This window comes from Capsicum annuum, unplaced genomic scaffold (genome assembly GCF_002878395.1).
Source record: "Capsicum annuum cultivar UCD-10X-F1 unplaced genomic scaffold, UCD10Xv1.1 ctg2113, whole genome shotgun sequence".
In the NCBI taxonomy this organism is placed as follows: domain Eukaryota; kingdom Viridiplantae; phylum Streptophyta; class Magnoliopsida; order Solanales; family Solanaceae; genus Capsicum; species Capsicum annuum.
In genome coordinates this window covers 41,754-63,008 of record NW_025827037.1, presented here as the reverse complement: position 1 = coordinate 63,008, position 21,255 = coordinate 41,754, and the positions used below count along the sequence as shown (strand labels likewise).

Below are 21,255 nucleotides of genomic sequence, written 5' to 3'. Positions count from 1 at the left end.
AAGAAGTCACTTCGTGTTCATTTTATTTTTAGGATCAATTTTAAATTAGATAAAAAGAGTCTGTGGTGACTACTATTGCTGTAATTTTCTAAGGTTAACTTTGAAGTCCATTGCTTCGACTTCTTCTTCACTATGCGACTACCAATACTGCGACTTCTTCTTCACTGCTTCACTTCTATTATATGCTCGCTTTGCTTCACGCTTCGCATAATGTGTGATGCGGAGCCTTATCACTTTTTTTCTCATCACGCTTCCTTGAACACTGGTGACGAGTATAAAGGATTATATATACATTTCTTAGTCCTAATTACGGTTATTATAGATGTATAGAGGTTGAGGAGGTCAAAGAGGCTATTCGTATAATGCATAAGGGTAGGGCGATGGGGCTTGATGAGATGCGGATGGGTTTTTAGAAGTACACTGGTGTGGCAGGTTTAAGGTGGCTGACTGAATTGTTTAGCAACATTTTCAGAACTGCGAAGATGCTTGAGGCTTGGAGATGGAATACGATGATTTGTATAAGGGTGACATTCAGAGTTGCAACAACTACAGGGGTATAAAGTTGAGTCATACTGTGAAGATATGAGAGAGGGTGGACGAGCGGAGGTTGAGAAGGATCACGTTTATTTTTTAGAATCAGTTTGGATTTATGCCAGACCACTCAGTGACAGAGGTAATTCACCTTGTGCGGAGACTAATGTAGCAGTATAGGGAGATGAAGAGGGACTTACACATGGTGTTCATCGACCTGGAGAAGGCACACAACAAAGTCCCTAGTGAGGTTCATTGGAGGTGCTTGGAGGCTCGAGGTGTCCTTGCGGCGTACATTGGATCGATTAAGGACATATATGATAGAGCGAAGACTCGAGTGAGGACGGTGGGAGGAGATTTAAAGCATTTTCTTGTTTTGACTGGGTTGCACCAGAGATCAATTCTTAGTCTGTTTTTATGTGCCTTGGTGATGCATTTTTTGACGTGGAGTATTCAAGGAGAGGTGCCTTGGTGTATGCTATTTGCGGATGACGTAGTTTTTATTGATAAGACTCAGGGAGGTGTTAATGATAAATTAGAGATTTGACGAATAAACCTGGATTCTAAAGAGTTCAGGTTGAGCAGGACCAAGATGGATTACTTGGAATACAAGTTTAGTGATTTGATGCATGAGGACGAGGTGATAGTTAAGTTGGATTCCCAGGTTATTCGTAAGAGAGATAAATTTAAGTATCTTAGGTCTATGATTCAGGGAAATGGAGAGATTGAGGAGGATGTCACTCAACTATCTTTATTTTATGATTCATAGGAATGGAGAGATTGACGAGGATGTCACTCACTGTATTGGGGAAGGGTAGATGAAATAGAGGCTCGCCTATGGATTTATGTGTGATAAGAAGGTGCCTCCTAAGCTTAAAGGCAAATTCTATAGAGTGGCAGTCCGTCCGGCGATGCTGTATGGTGTGCAGTGTTGGCAAGTCAAGAACACTCACATCCAAATATTGAAGATGATGGAAATAAGGATGTTGCGTTGGATGTGTGGACTTACTAGGGGATATATGTTTAGGAATTAGACTATTTGGGAGAAGGTAGGAGCGGCTTCGGTGGAGGACAAGAAGCTGGAAGTGTGGTTGAGATGGTTTGAGGGGCACTGATGCTCAAGTTCGTAGGCGGAAGAGGTTGGCTATTGATGGTTTTTGATACGGGAGCAAAGGGTATAAGACCTTTCACAAGGAACCAAGCTCAAGACGTAGCCATGGAGATCGAAGTTTGTGAAGGCCTTTTGAACCACTCCAAGGGATGACACAAGTTGAAGAGAAAAGAAAAGGAGTTTTACACTCCATGGCCGCCCTTATTAAATGGTGTTATGGTCTTTTTGTTTTTCCTTTACATTTCATAAGAGCCCTTTTTCATTAAGGGTATTCAAGTCTTTTGTGTAATAAGTTATAAATAGACATTTAGGCTTCTATTTTCATTAGTTTTTGATGAATCTTGAGAAAGAGTGCTTTAGTGTAGGGCTTGGAAAAACTATTGTAGTGTAGGACTTGGAAAGTCATTGCAACTAGGGTTAGCTTGAGTGTGGATTCACTTGAGTTGACAACTTGGCTTGAGGAGTTGTGGGTGAGTGCTTGAGGAGTTTGAATCCCTTTGTGTCCACCTAAGAGTGTGGTGTTTCCTTTATTGGTTGTTGTGGGTCTTGGTGTTTGATACACACCTTGGTTCCTTCTATTGGTAAAGGATTATGTCTCACTACTATCCTTTCATTTATTGCATCTGTGTTGTGTTTGTTTGTTGAATCCGTGACTTCTCTTCTTCATCTATCTTCTACTTGTGTTAATTTCGTTTTTTGCTTCTAGATCTAGGTTAGACTCTTATCAATTTTAGGCGGGGTAGAGGTCGACCGAAGAAATACTGGAAGGAGGTGATTAGACATGACATGGAGCAGATACACTAAGGACATGACCCTAAATAGGAAAGTATGGAGGACGTGAATTAGGTTAGTTGAAAAAGGAGTCTAATATAGTATATATAAATAAGTCTCAATTTAATAATTAGATATACAACAATTCAATAATATTTTTTTCTTATATTTCTCACATGGTATTAAAGCATTGGTGAAAAAAGTATCCTTGTGCCTCATTTCAGCTAAATCGGCGTCATTGTGAATTTTTTCGTGACCTAACCTTTTACCTCAGTGTTTTTTTTTCTTTAGAAAAACCCACCACCAGGTTTGAATTTTCCCGGAGACAAAATCCCAGTTAGGATTGCCGGAAATAGGGGCAACACTCTCAAGCGTCGTCGGAAGTCGTTCTCCAATGAACACGTCAGATTCACATGCCAGTGCGTGAGGCCATTTCTTACCTTGTTTTCAACAAGTTTTCTTTCCATCAGGGTCGCCTCTTCAATTCGAGGCTGCCATATAGTTATTTCTTGATCTCAATCAAGTTCAGTTATCAGATCTAATTCTCCTGCACCAAAGCATTTTATTTTCAGATTCTATTTTCAGATTCCAACGATTGAACACCTTTTTACCCAGATTCCGGCAACATATTTCCTTACTTTTTGCTTGGTTTAGTCCTATGATCAAGTCCGAATCCTTAATGAGGAGATCAAAAAATCAAATATTACAATCCATGAAGAATCGACGGGGGGAAGGTCGTTTTGGAAGGTCTCGACCTATGTGTAATTATTGTAAAAGGCTTGGACACAGTCGTGACATATGCTATTCTCAACTTAAGTGTAGTTATTGTAATAGGCTTGGACATACCCGTGAAATATGTTATTCTTTGCATGATAGCCGGGGGTCTATCGGAAACAGCCTTTCTACTTCTTTAGAGATAGAGGTATGGACTGCGTACATCTTACCCCCCCAGACCCCACTAGGTGGGAATACACTGGGTTTGTTGTTGTTGTTGTTGTTGTTTGCATGATCGACCACCCAAAGATGTTCATGTTGCTTAGTCCAACACTACTAGTAATTAATGGGTGTATTTATCTGAAAAGAAATATAATGAGTATCTTCGGTATGAAGCAAGCATGCAGATATCTCTACCCGTAGCCTCAACTGTACCATCTCCTACCTATGGATCTTTAGTTGTGGACTTTGGCACTTATGATCTTGTTTCTGGTAATAAATTACTTCTATCAAATATTGTTTATTCATAGTCTCTTCCAAATCGTCACTTTAGCCAATGGTAATGAAACCAAAGCAAAAGGAGTTGGACAAGCTAATCCCCTATCCGCTGTCACTTTAAATTTTGTTCTTCATTTCCTTGGTTGACATTTTAATCTTGCATCGGTTGGTCGTTTTACTCGTGCCTTAAAATGTGGCATATTATTTCTTGAGGACTTTTTAATCACACATGACTGTAGTATGGGAAAAACAATTGGTGTAGGATGTGAATCACACAGCCTTTACTACCTTAACTTTCCTAACTCCTCCATAGCCTGCCCAGTTACAGATTCTTTGAACTTAATTCACAAATATTTGGGACATCCTAGTTTGTTCAAGTTACTAAAGATGGTGCCTAGTTTGTCTATTCTATCCACATTAGATTGTCAGTATGCCAACTTAGGAAACACACTCGAACTACTTTTTAACGTAGTATTAAGAAATGTGTGCAGTCTTTTTTTCCTAGTTCACCCTGATATATGGGGTCCCAGCAAAACCAATTCAACCTTATGATTTTGTTATTTTGTTAGCTTTATTGATGATTATTTAAGATGTACTTGGATTTTCTTAATGAAAGATCTGAATATTTTCCTATATTTAAGAGTTATTTTCCTGAAATACAAAATCAATTTGGTATCTCTATTCGTACCTTTTGTACTGACAACGCCTTAGAATATATGTCCTCTCAGTTTCAACAATTTATGACTCATCAAGGAATTATTTATCAGACTTCTTGTTTGTATACCCATCAACAGAATGGTGTAGAAGAGTGGAAGAATAGACACCTCATCGAGACTGGTTGCACTTTTCTCATTTAATCTCATATTTCGTTGCATTTTTGGGGCGATGTTGATCTTGCTATTTAATAAAGGAAAAATTTCATTTATATACAAAAAAAATAATTTACAACAAAAATAGCCAAGAATTTGTTTATTTCTTAAAATGGTCATTATTACCTAAAATGACAATTAGACCATTTTCTCTTTTTTCTCAGCCCTATTTTTTAAAAAAAAAAACTTCTTTTGTTGTTTTTTTTTAATTCAAAAAAACTTGTTCGTTTTTTTTTCAAGCTTTTTTCTTACAACTTTTTTTCATGTATCAATATTGTATAAATGATGTATAAACTTGTATATATGATGTACAAGTAGTTATATAGTGTATATGTAATATATTGATATTGCATAAATAGTTATGTAGTGTATATGTAATATATTGATATTGTATCAATAATGTGTAAACGTGTATTGATATTATATGAATGATGTATAAACATGTATATATGATGTACAAATAATTATGTAGTGTCTATGTAATATATCAATATTGTATAAATGTGTATCAACGTGTATCAATATTGTATAAATAGTTATGTAATGTGTCGAAATTATGTAAATGGCGTCCAAACGTGTATCAACATTGTGTAGACGTATATCTATATCATATAAATAGATATGTAATATATTGACATTTTATGAATGGGGTATAATCATGAATAGATATTTTGTTAAACAATTATGTAATGTATCAATATCGATATTTATTTAACTATTATGCATTTCCACCTTAACAAATAAAAGTATAAACAAAAAATAATAAAGCATCCATAAAAGAAGTGAAATAATTAGAAAATAAAGAAGATTTTGAAAAAAGAGTAGCAAAAAAATTTTAAATAATGAAAAAGTTTTTTTTATATTAGAAATAAGATGGGCAAATGGCAAAATTACAAATAATGTCAACAAAACAGGATTAGGAATTGCAAATGGCCGCGACTATTTTTTATGTAAATAATATGGTTGACCGGCCATTTTATTGAAACAACATGGCCCGAAAGGCCATTTTTGATCAATGATGATAAGTGTGTTATTTTTTGTGTAAGAAACTTAACTCAATAGACATTTTGTGTTAGTTTTCCCTTAATTAATTGGATGCCTTCATCTTTCATTCAAAATCAAATTCCTTATTCTATATTGTTTCCACAGTCACCTCTATACTCTTTTCTCCCTCGTGTCTTTGGGGTGCATGTTTTATTCCTAACTTCACTAGGGAAAAGTAAATTAACCCCCTCGTGCTCTCAAATGTGTCTTTCTTGGTTATTCTCGAGTACAAAAAGGGTATCGTCGCTATTCACCTGATTTTTCGTCAGTACCTTATGTCAGCTGATGTCAGATTCTTTGTGTTTCAACCTTACTTTACATCTTCCTCATATCCTGATCATCCTGATATGTTTGAGGTCTTACATATATCGAATTTTGAGGATCAAGTACTTTATCAGTATTGAAGTTGCTAAGTTCAGATTAGGTATTGTTATTAAGCAATGCAGGTATGCCTTAGCAATTCTCAAGGAGACAAGAGTGATGAGATGTAAACCTATTGACACTCCTATAGATCTAAATACTAAACTCCTGCCAGGACAGGGGGAGCAACTCAATGATCCTGGAAGATATAAACGTCTAGTTTGTAAGTTGAATCATTTCACAGTGATCAGAATTGACATTTTCTATCTTGTGAGTGTTGTAAGTCAGCTTATGGTATCTCCCTGTGATAGTCATCGGCTAAGTTGCTCTGACTCTCTAAAAATGTTGCCGTATTCGTGTCGAATCCTTCAAAAATATATACTATCTTTGAAGGATCCAAGACGCACCCCTAGACATTTTAAAGAGTCCGAGAAACAAAGGTCATTGGGAGGCAGTTATTCGCATTGTGCGATATATTAACTCAGCTCCAAGTAAAGGACTACTTTTCAAGGATCAAGGATATGAGTAGATAGTTGGATATACAGACATTGATGGGGCAGGATCACATTGTGATAGATGTTCTTCATCTGGATATTGTGTTTTATTAGGAGGCAATTTTGGGTCTTGGAAGAGTAAGAAATAGAATGTGGTTGCTAGATCTAGTCCAGAAACAGAGTTTCGAGCAATGATGATAGCTACTTGTGAGCTAGTTTAGATTAAACAGCTGTTGAGGGTTAAAATTTAGAAAAATCAGTGAAATGTAACTTGTATGTGATAACCAAACGGCTCTTCATATCGCATCGAATCTGGAATTTCATGAGAGGACTAAGCACATTGAGATTGATTGTCACTTTGTGAAAGGGAAGAAACTTTTTAGAGATATTGTTACAAAATTTGTGAGATCGAGTGATCAACTTGCAGATACTTTTACCAAGTCCCTTACTTGTCCTCATATTAATTATATTTGTAACAAGCTACGTACATATGACTTATATGCACCTGCTTGAGGGGGATTTTTAGACTATGAGTAGGAATAAGAATAGTATGTAGAATCGTACTTGAAAAAGGATTGTAATATCAGTGTCCTAGTTGGAAAAGGAGTCTAATGTAGTGTCTATAAATAGAGTCTCCATACAATAATTTAGATACACCACAATTGAATAATATTTTTTTCTTATATTTCTCACAAAACCAAAACCAAACCAGTATTTGTTGGGTTTTAAAATTAAAATCAAAACCAAATTAAACCAAAAATATTTGGTTCTTTCTTTTAGTTTGAGTTGGTTGTTGGTTTGATTTGATTTTTTTTTTCGCGTGAACACCCTCCATTTCTAACTCCTCAAAAGCTCAGCTGGGAGCTTTAGGTTCCTGGTTGCATCTAATTCTACCTGCCAACAATGTTGATATTTTGCTTCTTGCTGTTCTTCAGACACTGCGTCTTTTTGTTTTCCTTATTGACTGACATTCCTTTTTGTCTATCTTTTTGAGTGAATGAAGACAACCCATGTATATTTGAAGCTGTAATCTGGCTTTTTAAAACAAACTCACTGTCATGTTTGTTTTGTACTAATTGTTTGTGACTTAATAAAAGAGGATGTGCTTTTAGTTTGTTCCAATTACTCTATGCCCATTCCTAAAATGTCATGATATAGTTGAGTAATTTTGTTCTGAACTATATCCTCACTTATTCCTGATGCTTGGTTTTCCTTCCGTTAGTGTGGATGTGGAAAAGGAACAGCTGTAGTCTAAACTTGATAGATCTGTATATTCCATGTAAATTGTGTTATTTATCTCAGTGAATTATGATTGCTTTTGTGCAAATGTAAGTTGCTATCCACTGCTGTTGCTCTTGTCTGTTTTCTAGTTCTCGATCTGATTTTCTTTCAACAAACTGTTCATTTTTTTTCAAGATTCCATTTCAGACGACTTTGATATTTGGTTGTCCTGTTCCAAATTAATGTCCATGTTAAGTGTGAGAGCTTACGATGATATTATATGAAATCTAACGTGCTCCACTTCTTCACTTTCCTGCATGAACATCACATCAAAGTTCTATGGGCTCAGTTTTGACCCTCTTAGGGAAATCTATTTCATAACCTACTCAGTATCACAAGCTCATGTTTCCCTCTTGAATCCTTATGCTCAATTTGAAAAGAAGGGACTATTTGCATGTACTTACTAATTCATTTGTAATTTGTTAGTAACTAACTAAATGATAAAGATTGTGTGAAAAATTAGTTTTTGATGCAAATATTGCAAAATTGTGTGAAATCCTATCAAACTTTCTTGCCAGATAATGAAAGATTAGTCTCCAAGATTGGAATGTATCAAGATTGTCTAACGTCCTGCTGAAATTCTTGTCTTCTAATTGTAATTATGAGTTGATAGTAAAGACTGTATTGCACATTTGCAGATCTGACATTGACTTCCAAGAATTTTGCTTACAAGTGCTATTTGAGTGTGTAAGCAAGGACAGGCCAGCCCTATTACAGGTGATGGATGATTCATCAGGCAAATGATTTTTACCTACAGAAAAAAAATATTCTTAAATGATGGACAGTAAATGCTGTGTTTTTGAGCGATGCAGTTGTGTAGTTGCCATGGAAAAACTTTCTTGAACATTTGTTCTAACCTGTTAAGAAAAATGTTATCTACTGAATATTGTTGTTGTTACACCCCAATTCTAGGTGCATGTGTGATTGACGCCTGATGTGTTAAAACTTTTCATGGAGCTAACCATCTGGACATATTATCCTTTTCATAGCAATGCAGGCGTCATGTATATAAAGCTTAATATAACATAAGGCTCATCAGCCTCATCATAATCATGAAAATCTAACCTATGGTTCTCAATTCATAGAATATCTGAAAATCATTACAAAATGAAAATTTCATAAGGGACTCATGTCTAGACTCTAGGCCACCCATAATAATGTCATGGAACCTCTATGATGTACAAAAATATACTATGCACGGGGCACATCCCGAGACTCTTCATTTTTAGTGTTGCGCTGGTGTCAACATGACATTAGTGTGGATGTGTGGACATGTACCGGATTTGGTCAATCGATTTTGGATATTATCACCAAAACCAACGGAGAAATTCAGGAAAAGTACCTATGACTTCTGGAATCAAAACTAAACTTAGGGGAAATTGATGAAAATAGAATAACTTGTATGCGGTAATTCCTATGCCCTTTTTGGATTTTCCTTTTGATCAATATATTTTCTCCTTGAAAGATGACCCTGTATATTTTCTACATATTGTCTCGTAATTAGACAAGTAACTCTATTTTAAGCTGAATCCCAACACCTGTATCTGGATTTGTACTTCCGAATCTTAAAATTTAAATAACGAAGCGACCTCTAGATCCATACCGGTACCTGAAAAATTTAGAGCTCGTGTCACCAACTTTGGGCGCAACTATATGTAATAGAAAAACAATGACATCGCCCTCGGGTGTGAATATAATCATACTTAATGTCATTGTCTTGCATCAAAAGTGGGATGAGACGCGAGGAAAATCATGCTTAAGTGATTGTATTATCAAACATAAAACATGTCCTAAAATTAACTAATAATATGTTATCACATTTATGCAATACCAGCATATTGTGGAACATGTGGAACATATCATATCCTTCGTATCTGTGAGAAATAAAGACTCGAAAAATATTACTAAGATGCGTAAACTAATTATCAAATTGAGCCTATTTATAGACAATACATTACAATCTTTTCGCATTAGGATACTATAACATTCCCCTCAAGCTGATGCATATAAGTCATATGTAGCGGGCTTATTACACATTCTAATATATAGAAGAGTGAAGGGAAGCATGAGACGGTCGTCATGCTCGCTTCCTCCGTGATTTTATCATATTACCTCTAATTAATTATTATATGTCATTTACGTATTGAAAAATTAATATATTTAAAAAAAAAGTAATATATATATATATATCTCTGCTTCAGCTGCCTCAATCATAATTTTACTATTTCATCCCTAATTAATTATTATAAGTTATCCGTTTATTAAAAAAAATTAATTATTTAATAAAAAAGGTAAAATAAATTAAAAAAATGATAAATTAACTATTGATGTTTTAAATTAACGTGACGTCTTATGTGAGATCCGCTTAAATTTTTTTCATATCTATTTTAATTTATAGTAGTTTTGCTATATCACTTCTAATAAGTTAGTATGAGTTATTTAAGACATGTCCGCTTTACTGCTTCAATCGTGATTTACCTATATCACTCCTAATTAATTATTGTGGTCACCTAAGCATTAAAAATTAATAATATTTCTTCAAAAAAGTAAAATAAACATAAAATGATATGTCAACATACAAAATTTGATTGACTATCGAAATTATATTAGTGCCACATAAATTGAGATGAGACAGAGGAAGACATAAAGTAACGAATGTTATTTGAAAATGAGATAAAATGTATTGTAAATAACAATATTAAAACTTAATATAGAAAAATTTGATTGACTATCGAAATTTTATTTGTGCTACATAAACTGGGACGGAGAAAGTTTTATTGAAAAATTATGTAAAAAACATCATAAATCAAATAATTAACAACTTAAAAATTTAAAAGAGATAAAATATTTGGTTGACTCTAGAAATTAAATCAGTGCCACTTAAATTGGAATAGAAGAAAAAGTATTATAAATTATAGTAATTAAAAACATAAATAATTTTAATGACTTATTATCTAAATTTTATTTATGTCACATAAATTGATACAAAAAAATAACGCATATTGGGCCCGTGCTAGTACGAGCCATAGTGTAACTTATACAAGTGCATGTGAAGGATTTGGTGAAATATTTGCCAACTGATCACTCGATTTCACAAATTTTATATCTATATTTCCTGGAGTATTTTTCTTTGACAAAGTGACAGCCAACCTCAATGTGCTTAGTCCTTTCATAATATACTAGATTTGATGCGATATCAAGGGTTTCTTGGTTATCAGATTAAAGTTTCATCTGTTTGATTTCTCCAAATTTTAGTTCTTTGATCACTTGTTTAATCCAAAATAGCTCATATGTTGCGACAATCATTTCAATATTCTACTTTTACATCCAAGTGAGCAACCACACTACGTTTTTTACTCTTCAATAACACCAAATTAAATCCTGATAAAACAGAATATCCGGATGTAGAATATCTATTAGAAGGTAAGTTTGTTCAATCAACGTTTGCATGTCCAACTATTTGCTTGTTGCCTCGATCCTCAATCCTCGAAGAGTAGTCCTTTGCATGGAGATGACTTTATATGTCACAGATGCAGACAACTGCACCCCAATAACTATCGTATGGAGAATCCATAGCCTAACTTGCAACACTCACAGGAAAAGAAATATTTGGTCTAGTTAATGTGAGATAATTCAACTTACCAACCAACCACTTTTATCTTCCACGATCACTGAGTGGATCCCTCTAATTTGGCAGGAGTTTATTCGGATCAATACAAGTGTCTTGTCTCTTCAAGAATGTCTAAGACATACTTTTGTTTACCTGATCTGGACTGATCAACCTCGACAACGAAAAAATACTTCGATCTGTCGAAGTCTTTAGTCCTAAAATGTTGCTTTAAATAAGTGATATTGTCATACCATCTTGATCATTACGGATGATAACGAGATCGTCAACATAAACCTTCAAATAAATAAACAAATTTAGAGCAACATGTTGTCAAAGTAAAGAGTGATCACTTTCAATACAAGTTATGCTAAGGTCCTAAATTATTGTGCTGAACTTCCAGACTAGGCTCGAGGAGAAGTTTTAGGCCATAGAGTGACTTGCAGTATCAACATACAAGGCTACTAGACTCCACTCCGAAACTAAACTAAGTGGATGCTTTATATAGACTTCTTCCTTATGGTCACTGTGGAGAAAAACATTCTTAATGTCTAACTGACGAAGAGGCCAATGGAAAACGACGATTATAGCTATAGATAGGAAAGACAGGTAAATGCTACTTTAGTCACGCACATAAAAAACGTATCGTTGTAATTAAGCTCAATATCTAAGTATACCTTTGGCTAAAAGTGAGCCTGCCGAACCAACTTTGATTGCATAAACCCAACAATACATTTAGCTAAAGGAAGAGGAACAAACTCCTAAGAACCACTAGTTTTTAAATTAGACATCTTGTCGATCATAGTCTATCGCCATTCTCAATGAGAGAGTGCTTCACTTGTAGACTTATGGATGGAAGCTGTCACAAACCGAGACTACCCCTAGTTGTAACACGGTACTTAGAACCACAAGTAATCCCAAGCTACCCTATGAACTGACATGATACTTGAGCATCTGAATTAAATTAATTATATAAACTATATTTGCTGTTGTAAGAAAACTAGAGTACATGTGATACTAAAAAGGTTTACAACACAATAAATCTGAAAGAGGAACTTAAATTACATGAGTGACTCTGACTAACTGTCTATGAAGCCTCTACTATACTGACTATAGATAGTTGGGACATGACTCCAACTACCACTAATCAATACATATGAATAATTAAAATTGAGTACATGAACTACATCTGACTGGAGATTCTCGAACTAGGAGAATTCATCACTTGCTGGCTGGAAGCTGCCAACTGTTTGATTATGATGTGTGTGCTACAACTGGTACCTACATTATGAGACAATGTAGCATATAGATATATATGTGGATCAGCACTTTGGAATGTACTGAGCAAGTGGGGGTAAATGCAATAAGTAAAACTGATTTCATACATAATTTTAAAACATGCATGCTAAGTGCAAGTAGACTCCCTAAAAAACTGAAATAAACTGAAAGCTGAAGTATCTTTAAACATGAGAAACAACAGTCTGATAAGCTGGTGAATCACTACACTTAGTTACTTAAATCTTTACTTTTGTAGAATAAGTAGAACTAAAGCTGGGATATGGTATAACACGAATACTGTATGTAAATCTCATGTAAAGTTGGACATGCTGTATAACACGAATACTGTATGTAAATCTCATGTATAGTTACTGAGCATGAAAAAATGAACATGTAAAACTGAGAATGCAAAACCAAGCATAAACGTATTTTTCTAAAATAATCTGTAATCTGAAGGACTAAAATCACCTGAGCTGAGACATACTGAATAATGACTGAAATTGTGGGAGGTATTATGTAATCGAAATGCCTCAATCTGAGCTAATTGAGGTCCAACCTGTAAACCCAGTTGGAAGGGTATTAGTATCGTGCCACGGATACTAACACTACCTATGTGGATCCACTAAACTGTTGTCCCGAAGGACCAGGGTGTCAAGCCTAAACTGACGGGTGACCCCTGAAAGAAAGGTAAGCCTAAATTAGCGAGTGACCCCTCATATCCTATGCTGGATACGTAGTTCTGGAACTTAGGGACTGCTTCTAATGATTCTGCCTAATCTGGCGGGGGAGTCGCCATCCCTGTATTCGCTCGATGCTAAATCCTACTTCCAACTTAACTGACACTGGTACTGAACTGGACTAATTTTAATTGCACATTATTTCTAATGGTGCTCCTCATGATTACATCAACTGAGTAAAATAACAATAACTATGGTTTAACTGAATCATTACTTGAAAATTTGAAATCGTGTTAAACACATAGGTATCGGGTGTTCATAACCCGCCAACACTGAATGACCATAAAATACGGTAATAAAGCTTTAAAACTATAGTATGGAATCATAGTTCAAAGACCCAAAACATAGACATTTCATCAAATATGTGAGAATCATGAACTTGAACATGGGGATGTGTTAAGTATGAGGAAAACAACATGATTACATGGCTAAATTCATAGTTTGGGGATTTAACATGAAATTCACTTGAATATGACATGGGAAACTGAAATTTAAAGCATGAAGCAACCTAACTTTTCATGGGATCATACATGGACATGAATTGAGTTTAAATTACTAGTGAACGCATGAATTTAACCCATTTTGAACATATGAAATTCCATAGTAAATGAAAAACTCCTTATTTTAATTAAAAGAAGGTTTTTGGGTTCAATGGGTGAAAGGGATCCATTGATGAATACCCCGCATACCTTAATTGAACGAATTCTTGAAGAAGCTTGAAATTGGAACTTGAATCCTTGATTTCTTGAGGAAGAAAGCTTGAATCTTAGGACTTGAATAATGAACTTGTGAAAGTAACCCTATTCTTGATGTTTTCTTGAAGACTCTTGAATTTTGAAGGATAACCTCTTGATTTCTTTTGGAAAGAGTTTAAATTTTGTTCTTGGGAAGGAGGAAGGTTTACATAAGGGTTTGATAATGAAAAGTGGGCAAATAATGCCCTTTGGGGGCTTTAATCCGTCATTTGGGTGCTTGGGGGCAAGGGGAAATAACTAAAACGCCCTTTGGTCTTGCATTTTCGTATGCAGGAGAACTATCCTCCGCGTCACGGTGGTTGACGCGGTAACTTAAGCCTGTGTCGCGGAGCTATAGCGGCAGCTTACTGTTTCTGACGAAAATGGTCATAACTTTTCGCTCGGGTATCAGATTAAGGAGAAATTGGTATCGCTGGAATGCTAATTCAATTATCTATATTTTGGTGGGTTTTGAGCTGCAAAATTCCATATATGTCAAAAGTTATGCACATTCGAAGTTGACTCTTGTAGAATCGAATACAAAATTTTGGCTGAATCAAAGACTCTTAGCTCAACCTTGCTCTAAGTGATCCCTATGAACATTTTTCACCTCATAAGCACTTCACCCACTAGGATAAAGATCATGATACATGTATTCTAATATAAATCGTGGGATTTGAATTTATACACGCAGGAACGACGGTTCAATTTCTAGCTCAAAAAATGTAGTGTGTTACAGAAGCAGAGGCATACTTCTCCCTCGCCTCAGGCCCCACCACATGTACTGAAAAGATGTCTGAGAATAATTCCTTGGTGAGTCATAAACTATTGATATTGGAACGATGAGCATTCTAAGGAAGTATCCCAATGAAAAGTATGAATTAAAATATCAAATTGATTTTGTGTTGCAGCACAAAAACTCTTGAATATAAAAAATAACTCGGAAAAAATCTTTTATTAAGAAAATTCAAGTACATCTTGGATAATCATTAAGGAAACTAGCAAACTAATGAAATCCTAAATGTTAGACCGACTCTACTAGGGTCTCAAATGTCAGAAAGAACTAAGAAAAAAAATTGATTTTGCACGACTCTCAGAGCTATGTGGAAAGTTAGTGCAAGTGTGTTTCCCCAATTGACATGACTCAAAATCTAATGTGGACAGACTGGATAAATTAGACACCATCTTTTGTAGTTTGAATAACTCAGATATCCCAAATGTTTGTAAATTATGTCTGGAGGATCGGTAACTGGACATGCTACGAAAGAATTATGAGAGGTAAGGTAGTAAAGGCCTTGTGATTCAAGTTCTACACCAACCATTCGTCTCGTACTCTGGTACGGCATTAAAAATTCATCAAGAAATATTATCAAGGCACAAATCAAACGAGTGACAGATGCAAGATTAAAAGGATAACTAGAGACATAAAGATCAAAGTTTAGAATGACAGAGGATTGGCTTGTTCAACTCATTTTACTTTTGCTTGGATCCCATTGTCTAAAGTAACAAAGGAAAGAGACTGAATAAACAAATTTTGAAAGAAGTGATTATAACCAGAAATATGATCAGAAGTTCCGGAGCCCACAACCCATGGTCCAAGGGTACTAGAAATGTGCAACTGAGGCTATGTGACGTCTACTTACTTGAATAATACTTAAGAGACTCAGTATGTTCCTCTTCAGATAAGTAAACCTGTAGTGTCAAACTGAGAAACATGAGCATTCTTGGGTAGTCAACTGTGCAGAGAACAACATACCACACATGTATGTCTAGGCGTCCATGCCTACTACAATAACTACCCTTGGGTTGAGATCCTCCAAAATAACCTCCTCCTTGTCAATTCTTCATGAACTGTGATGTTCGATTTTCTAGTCTCCTCATTAAGGGTTATGAAGTAATCATAAGACTTGAATTTCCAACTCCCATATTTTTTGGAATAAAAGCGTCAACTCTAAGTGACATGGTTGGATTGGAGAGAGTTATCGACAAATAATGGAAAGAAAGTTCTGAAACACTGTTAGAAAACACATATTTTCGGTAAAATAGATCTGATTGAACTAAAACCCAAATTTGGCTATCGGAATCTGCTGCAAACTTGTACGAAGTGCTTGGAAGGTCCACACGACCTCAACTGAAGAGGAACAAAATCGACAATCAGAACAATGTTGTATTGCTAGAAAACAATTTTCTGTCGACCATTTTCCAGAAAAAATTGTGGGTCATTGTCAGAATCAATAGGCAACCTCGACATAAAAAGAACTGACTTGAAAAAGTTCTGGATAATCATCTCATGCACCAGCCCATGACTTTACTTGCTTGTCGAAACCCTAGCCTTTGGCAATACTTGCAGGGCCCTTTGCTGAAAAATCTTACTAGGGTTTGATCTTCGGGCGATGACAGATTGTGTCGACCAACAGATTGTGTGGTAGTGTTGGTTTTTACACTACACCAAAGGAAAAACGATGACACGAATAAGTGGTATCGTTGCTGCAAATTAACGCATAGTGACTGTATTTTCTTTTCCGAATGTTTCTCACCAGTGCTCTGATACCATGTGAGAAATAAAGACTTGGAAAATATTATTAAGTTGTGTAAACAAGTTATTACACTGATCCCTATCTATAGACAATATATTGAAATTATTTCAAATGTAATACATAATACTGTTCTAACACTATTCTTACTTTATCAAAACATAACCGTACAATTTTTGGGAGTTCGTGTAGACACTTACATAGAAATTAGAATAGTGGATCATGTATACATCAGTTGGTGGTCTTTCTTTAATACCATACTTCAAAAATTATGTAATCTCACCATTTCTTGGTAATAGAACATAGTTGCCATTTAGAAATGGTCAAAACCATGATCCCAGCGTGTGATTTTGATAAGCATCACCACCTTTTTGGAAAGCAAATATCCTCTTATTTAAGAATACTACTAAAACATTTCTTTATAGAATATAGCTCCTTTTACCCTTTTTTGTGCATCTAAGTATTTCACAATCATGGTCTATGAAGTCAATGTTTCATGTTTACTCTTCAATTATGTTTGCCTCTTATGCCCTCATTGAGTCATTTCAGGAGTTAAAACATGGCATAAGCTTGTATACATGATCATAGGTGAAACCATAAGTTTCATCATATTCATAGCACAATATCATTGCAATCATAGTTGAAAGCATAAGTAGAGTTACTTTATGAAACATTGACATATAGTACCATTATCATAGAAAACATGCTTCTTTCTTGTAAATATTTCATCATAACACCATATAGCACCTTAAAAGATTACTTTTTCATAAACATTGAGCCGAACCTGCATTCTCTTGCGAAACAGTTTCATAAACATTTTAGACATGCATTTTGAGGAACCACGTTTCAGGAAGGTAGATCTCAACTTACCTTAGATTTAATCTAGGTTTATCAATACAATCCTTTATATTAACTTGACTATTTATGCTATTTCGATCATTAAAATACTCAATTAGTAACCTCAACTCTTTATCAATTTTCCAACAAACGAACCAACGTTCATTAATACCCACTCCTGGCCATACTTCTCCTTGCTAATGAGTGCAATTCTGAAGATGCGAGACTAAACACTTGATGTTCACTTTATCATAATTCGTTTTCAATTTCTGTGTCCATATATTTGTTATTCATGCTTATGATTATTAATCTTGAACTACACTATACTTGCATTTTTCTCCATTTGTGCCTTTTTCATTAAAGCCCATTCTTTTTGTGCCCTTTGCACTTAAAACCCCGAAGGAGTTTTTTTTTCAGATATTTGCTTTTGTAACACTGACTCCAACCCATGAGGTGCTCTTGAAAGTCTGATGCACCAATGACTATGTACCCCATGCTTTTCATTGACAACCTCCTCTCATTAAACCTGCTCCTCCTGTGTATATCTCCATAGCCATCTCATGAGTAGGCATTTGATGTGCAGAGCCATATCCTTGATTCCTAGACCTCCTTAGTGTTTTGGAAGTAAGGCTTTTTACCATTTCACCTTATGGAATTTGTCCCCCTCACTACTTCTGTTTCAGTTCATGTAACCCATTTCCCTTTTAGTATGCCTAAAAAAACATGATCCTTTTCTAAATTTGGAAACAATTTAATTGGAACTTTCCATTTTTTCCTAAATTAGAAACTTCTATAGCCACACAAAAGCTATGGTATGTTTAGGACCACACTTTCAAAAGTCATATAGCCACACATGTTTTGGCGTGTTTAAGACCAGAAGCTCCAAATGTCTTCTCTTTTTTTTTTTCCTTAAATTTTGTGCCCAATCAAATAGGTTCACATGAATTGAAACGGAAGGAGTACCACGTTTATGGAGTGAAAGCAAACCCAAAGTATCATTATGACTCAACTTGTCGGTATATTTGATGCCTTGGTTGAATCCCTCCCAAGGAACCCAAAGCCCTTCAAACTGTATCTGGAATGTCTTTCCCTGATTGACTGGTATTTATAGCCCAGTGTTGCCTCCTGCAAGCCCCTTGAGTCTGCCTTGGGTACTTCTCTTATGATTTCCTTGCAACAATGACAACTTCCATTGTCCCTTGTAAACTCTTCTCCCAGGCTTCACCTTCTCGTGATGAGCTCCAATCGCAAGCTCACTTCAGTGACCCAGAGTCTTGTGACGGGCTGGTGATGGCTGTAACTCTCCTTTCTCATGCTCTTGGCTGGGGCACCTCCCGTAACATGAGGGGATCCCAAGAGAGCCCTATAGCATGTTCTTCTTTTTAACTTCACATCTCGTTCCTTGCTCTTTTATCAGCCTAAACCACTTCCAAATCATAACACTGGTATTTTATCATGTCGCCAATGTGATTCTGTTTACACCTTGGGGATACCTTAATCAAGCTGCTAGGGTCGTGATTAGTCGTAATTGACGTTTAAAACTTAAGGTCTTCAGTTGCTTCTCATAAAGATTGTGTTACTTGTTCTCCTTGTTCAGAAGCTAATATTAGTATTTGGAGGCAGTCATTTGACATTTGGAAAATATGCAGGTTTATCTGTCGCTATACACTACTATTGGTTCCATGGTTGATCGGGTTACTAGTAGTTCCAGCAATTTACAGGACACACTCTTCATCTCAAGTCTGAAGGTATCTGTTTGTTTTGTACCTGATTAGCTGGCGGAATCTATGGATTTTTTTAAAAGTGATATTGTTTCAGATTCAAAATTCTCTTTTAACTACCTGCTTAGTGTGTGGGCTTGCTATCTTCGTATTTTTTTTAAAGTTAATATGATCACTATCAGAAGGATTTCTTTATTTACGTTCAACTTTTTGTATGGCAAATCTTTGAGATTTCTGTACACTCTGAATAAGATTCGGAAGACAAATTGTTTGGTTACATGCGTGAAGTCATTTATTTGCGAGTTGCAGAGTATGTGGGCTTAGATTTGGTACCAAAACATGATAACCATTAATGAATAATAAATATTTCTAACCATAAAGCCCTAATACCATCTTTAACTTCATTATTTCCTCTTTATGAACTAAAACTTATGAAAAGTCAAAAAGACGGATGATTATGTTCTTCTTTCCTAAAAAGACGGGTGAGCCTATTTTGGCAAGTTTATATCATACCATTGGTCAATGACCGTTAACATTTCCAACTCTGTAAAGACCTCATACGTTCTTCAAGTTTATCAGTTCATCCTTGTGAAGTCCTGTAAAACTTATCCAACACAAGTCACTCAGAGAAGATTTTATTGTGGGAATTAGATTGTACCCTTAAAAGTGAATGCTTTTTGATCTGGTCTCCTGATTGCACTTATGCTTTACTGATGCTGAGGACTTTCCTTCTAAGCTGCATATTACCTTTTATTAATATCCTTGATATCCATCTTTAATGGATTATTGTATTCCATTCTGCCTGTACAGATAGCACTGGCCTACAATAATGGTTTGCTTAGTAAAAGATCAACAAGTTCAAAGGAGGGAATCGTGCAATCAACTTTTCTTGGTTCGGTAAAGAAGTGGGTGGAGAAGATCCTTAGTTCATCTCTGGAATTTCAGGAATTTTCTACGTACATCAAGTCTGGAAGATGGCCAACTGAAGATTGTGGGAGAAGAGCCTCTACTCTTCTTTCTTGGTATGTACAATGGTATAATGTGCCATCACCATTCGAAGTTAAAAGAGCTTTGGACAAAATCAACGCAGTTAGCACACCCTCTTCAGTCCCTCTTTTACATTTGGTGTTCCCTAGGACTGATGTTACTGTCCTCTGTGAGATCAACAGAGTAGGATTTTGCTCCCGGGGATGATATTGGAATATCCTCTCTAAATTTTATTGTTGTTGTAAGTCTATATTCTTAATTATTAATTTGTAACGATAGTATTGAGTTAAGGGACGGTAATTGAGGTATTTTTGGTAGGATATACAACTCTTCACTGTTTGTTTGTTTTTAATTGTTTATTTATTTATTTAAAAAATAGATCTTATCCATTTCTACTCAAAGAGCATGGACCCACATGTCATGACAACAAGTAAATCAAAGGTTTTCAAGATACCCATTTCAACGGCGCAAGAATGAAGATAGTATCTAATGAAAATTTCACATAAAAAATGCTTCTCAAGATGTGACACAACATCCTCAAAGATTTTCCCAATTTCACTATGCAACTTATCTTTGCTTGTTTATCCTAATTAGGAGTGAGACATCACCATTCACTCTAAGGCATTGATGACATTCTCATGCAAAAGTTGATTCATACTCGTACAAGACATTTTAATTTCAAAGGAGCACAAATATTGAAAGAATTTTTGCTCACTCACAAAGAAATTCAAGTACAACAACTAGAATTATAGACTTGCCCTTTGTGTTGTTCGCCACTAGTGTAGACTTACCAAGTTTGAAATCACCAAAGACTCGTGGGTGCAGATGTAGGTTAAGGTGCGGGAAGGAATGTATGGATCAAGTGACTATAAAACGTCCCTAGATGTAATCACTTATATCCCCAAGTTTTTCAACTTTTCCACCTTATTCCCCTTCATTTGTTTTCCTCGTTTCCCTTAATCTCTAGCTTCTTTTTTGCCAAACAAATTTAATGCACAACTTTCGTCATTCACTTGTTAAGTTCTTTCATGAGATTTTCTAACCTTTAGCCATCCACGACCCCTCATTTGTCTGATTTCAGTTCAAGTTCTACGAGCTATGCTATTTGACTTTGTTTTCACGCATATGTCTTGTCTCACAAGCAAAT

General features: G+C 35.4%; 1 protein-coding gene across 1 annotated transcript in view; it reads left to right on the top strand.

The window, feature by feature from the left end:
• LOC124890631 (anaphase-promoting complex subunit 1-like) overlaps nucleotides 1-20,430 on the top strand; it is a 64,285-nt gene extending 43,855 nt beyond the window's left edge. Inside the window, exons 15-17 of the mRNA XM_047402425.1 lie at nucleotides 8,312-8,390; nucleotides 19,050-19,148; nucleotides 19,932-20,430. Of these exons, the coding sequence (XP_047258381.1) occupies nucleotides 8,312-8,390; nucleotides 19,050-19,148; nucleotides 19,932-20,315 (562 nt within the window). The 3' untranslated portion in view covers nucleotides 20,316-20,430. The remainder of the gene's footprint in view (nucleotides 1-8,311; nucleotides 8,391-19,049; nucleotides 19,149-19,931) is intronic.
• Nucleotides 20,431-21,255: the final 825 nt, after the last annotated feature.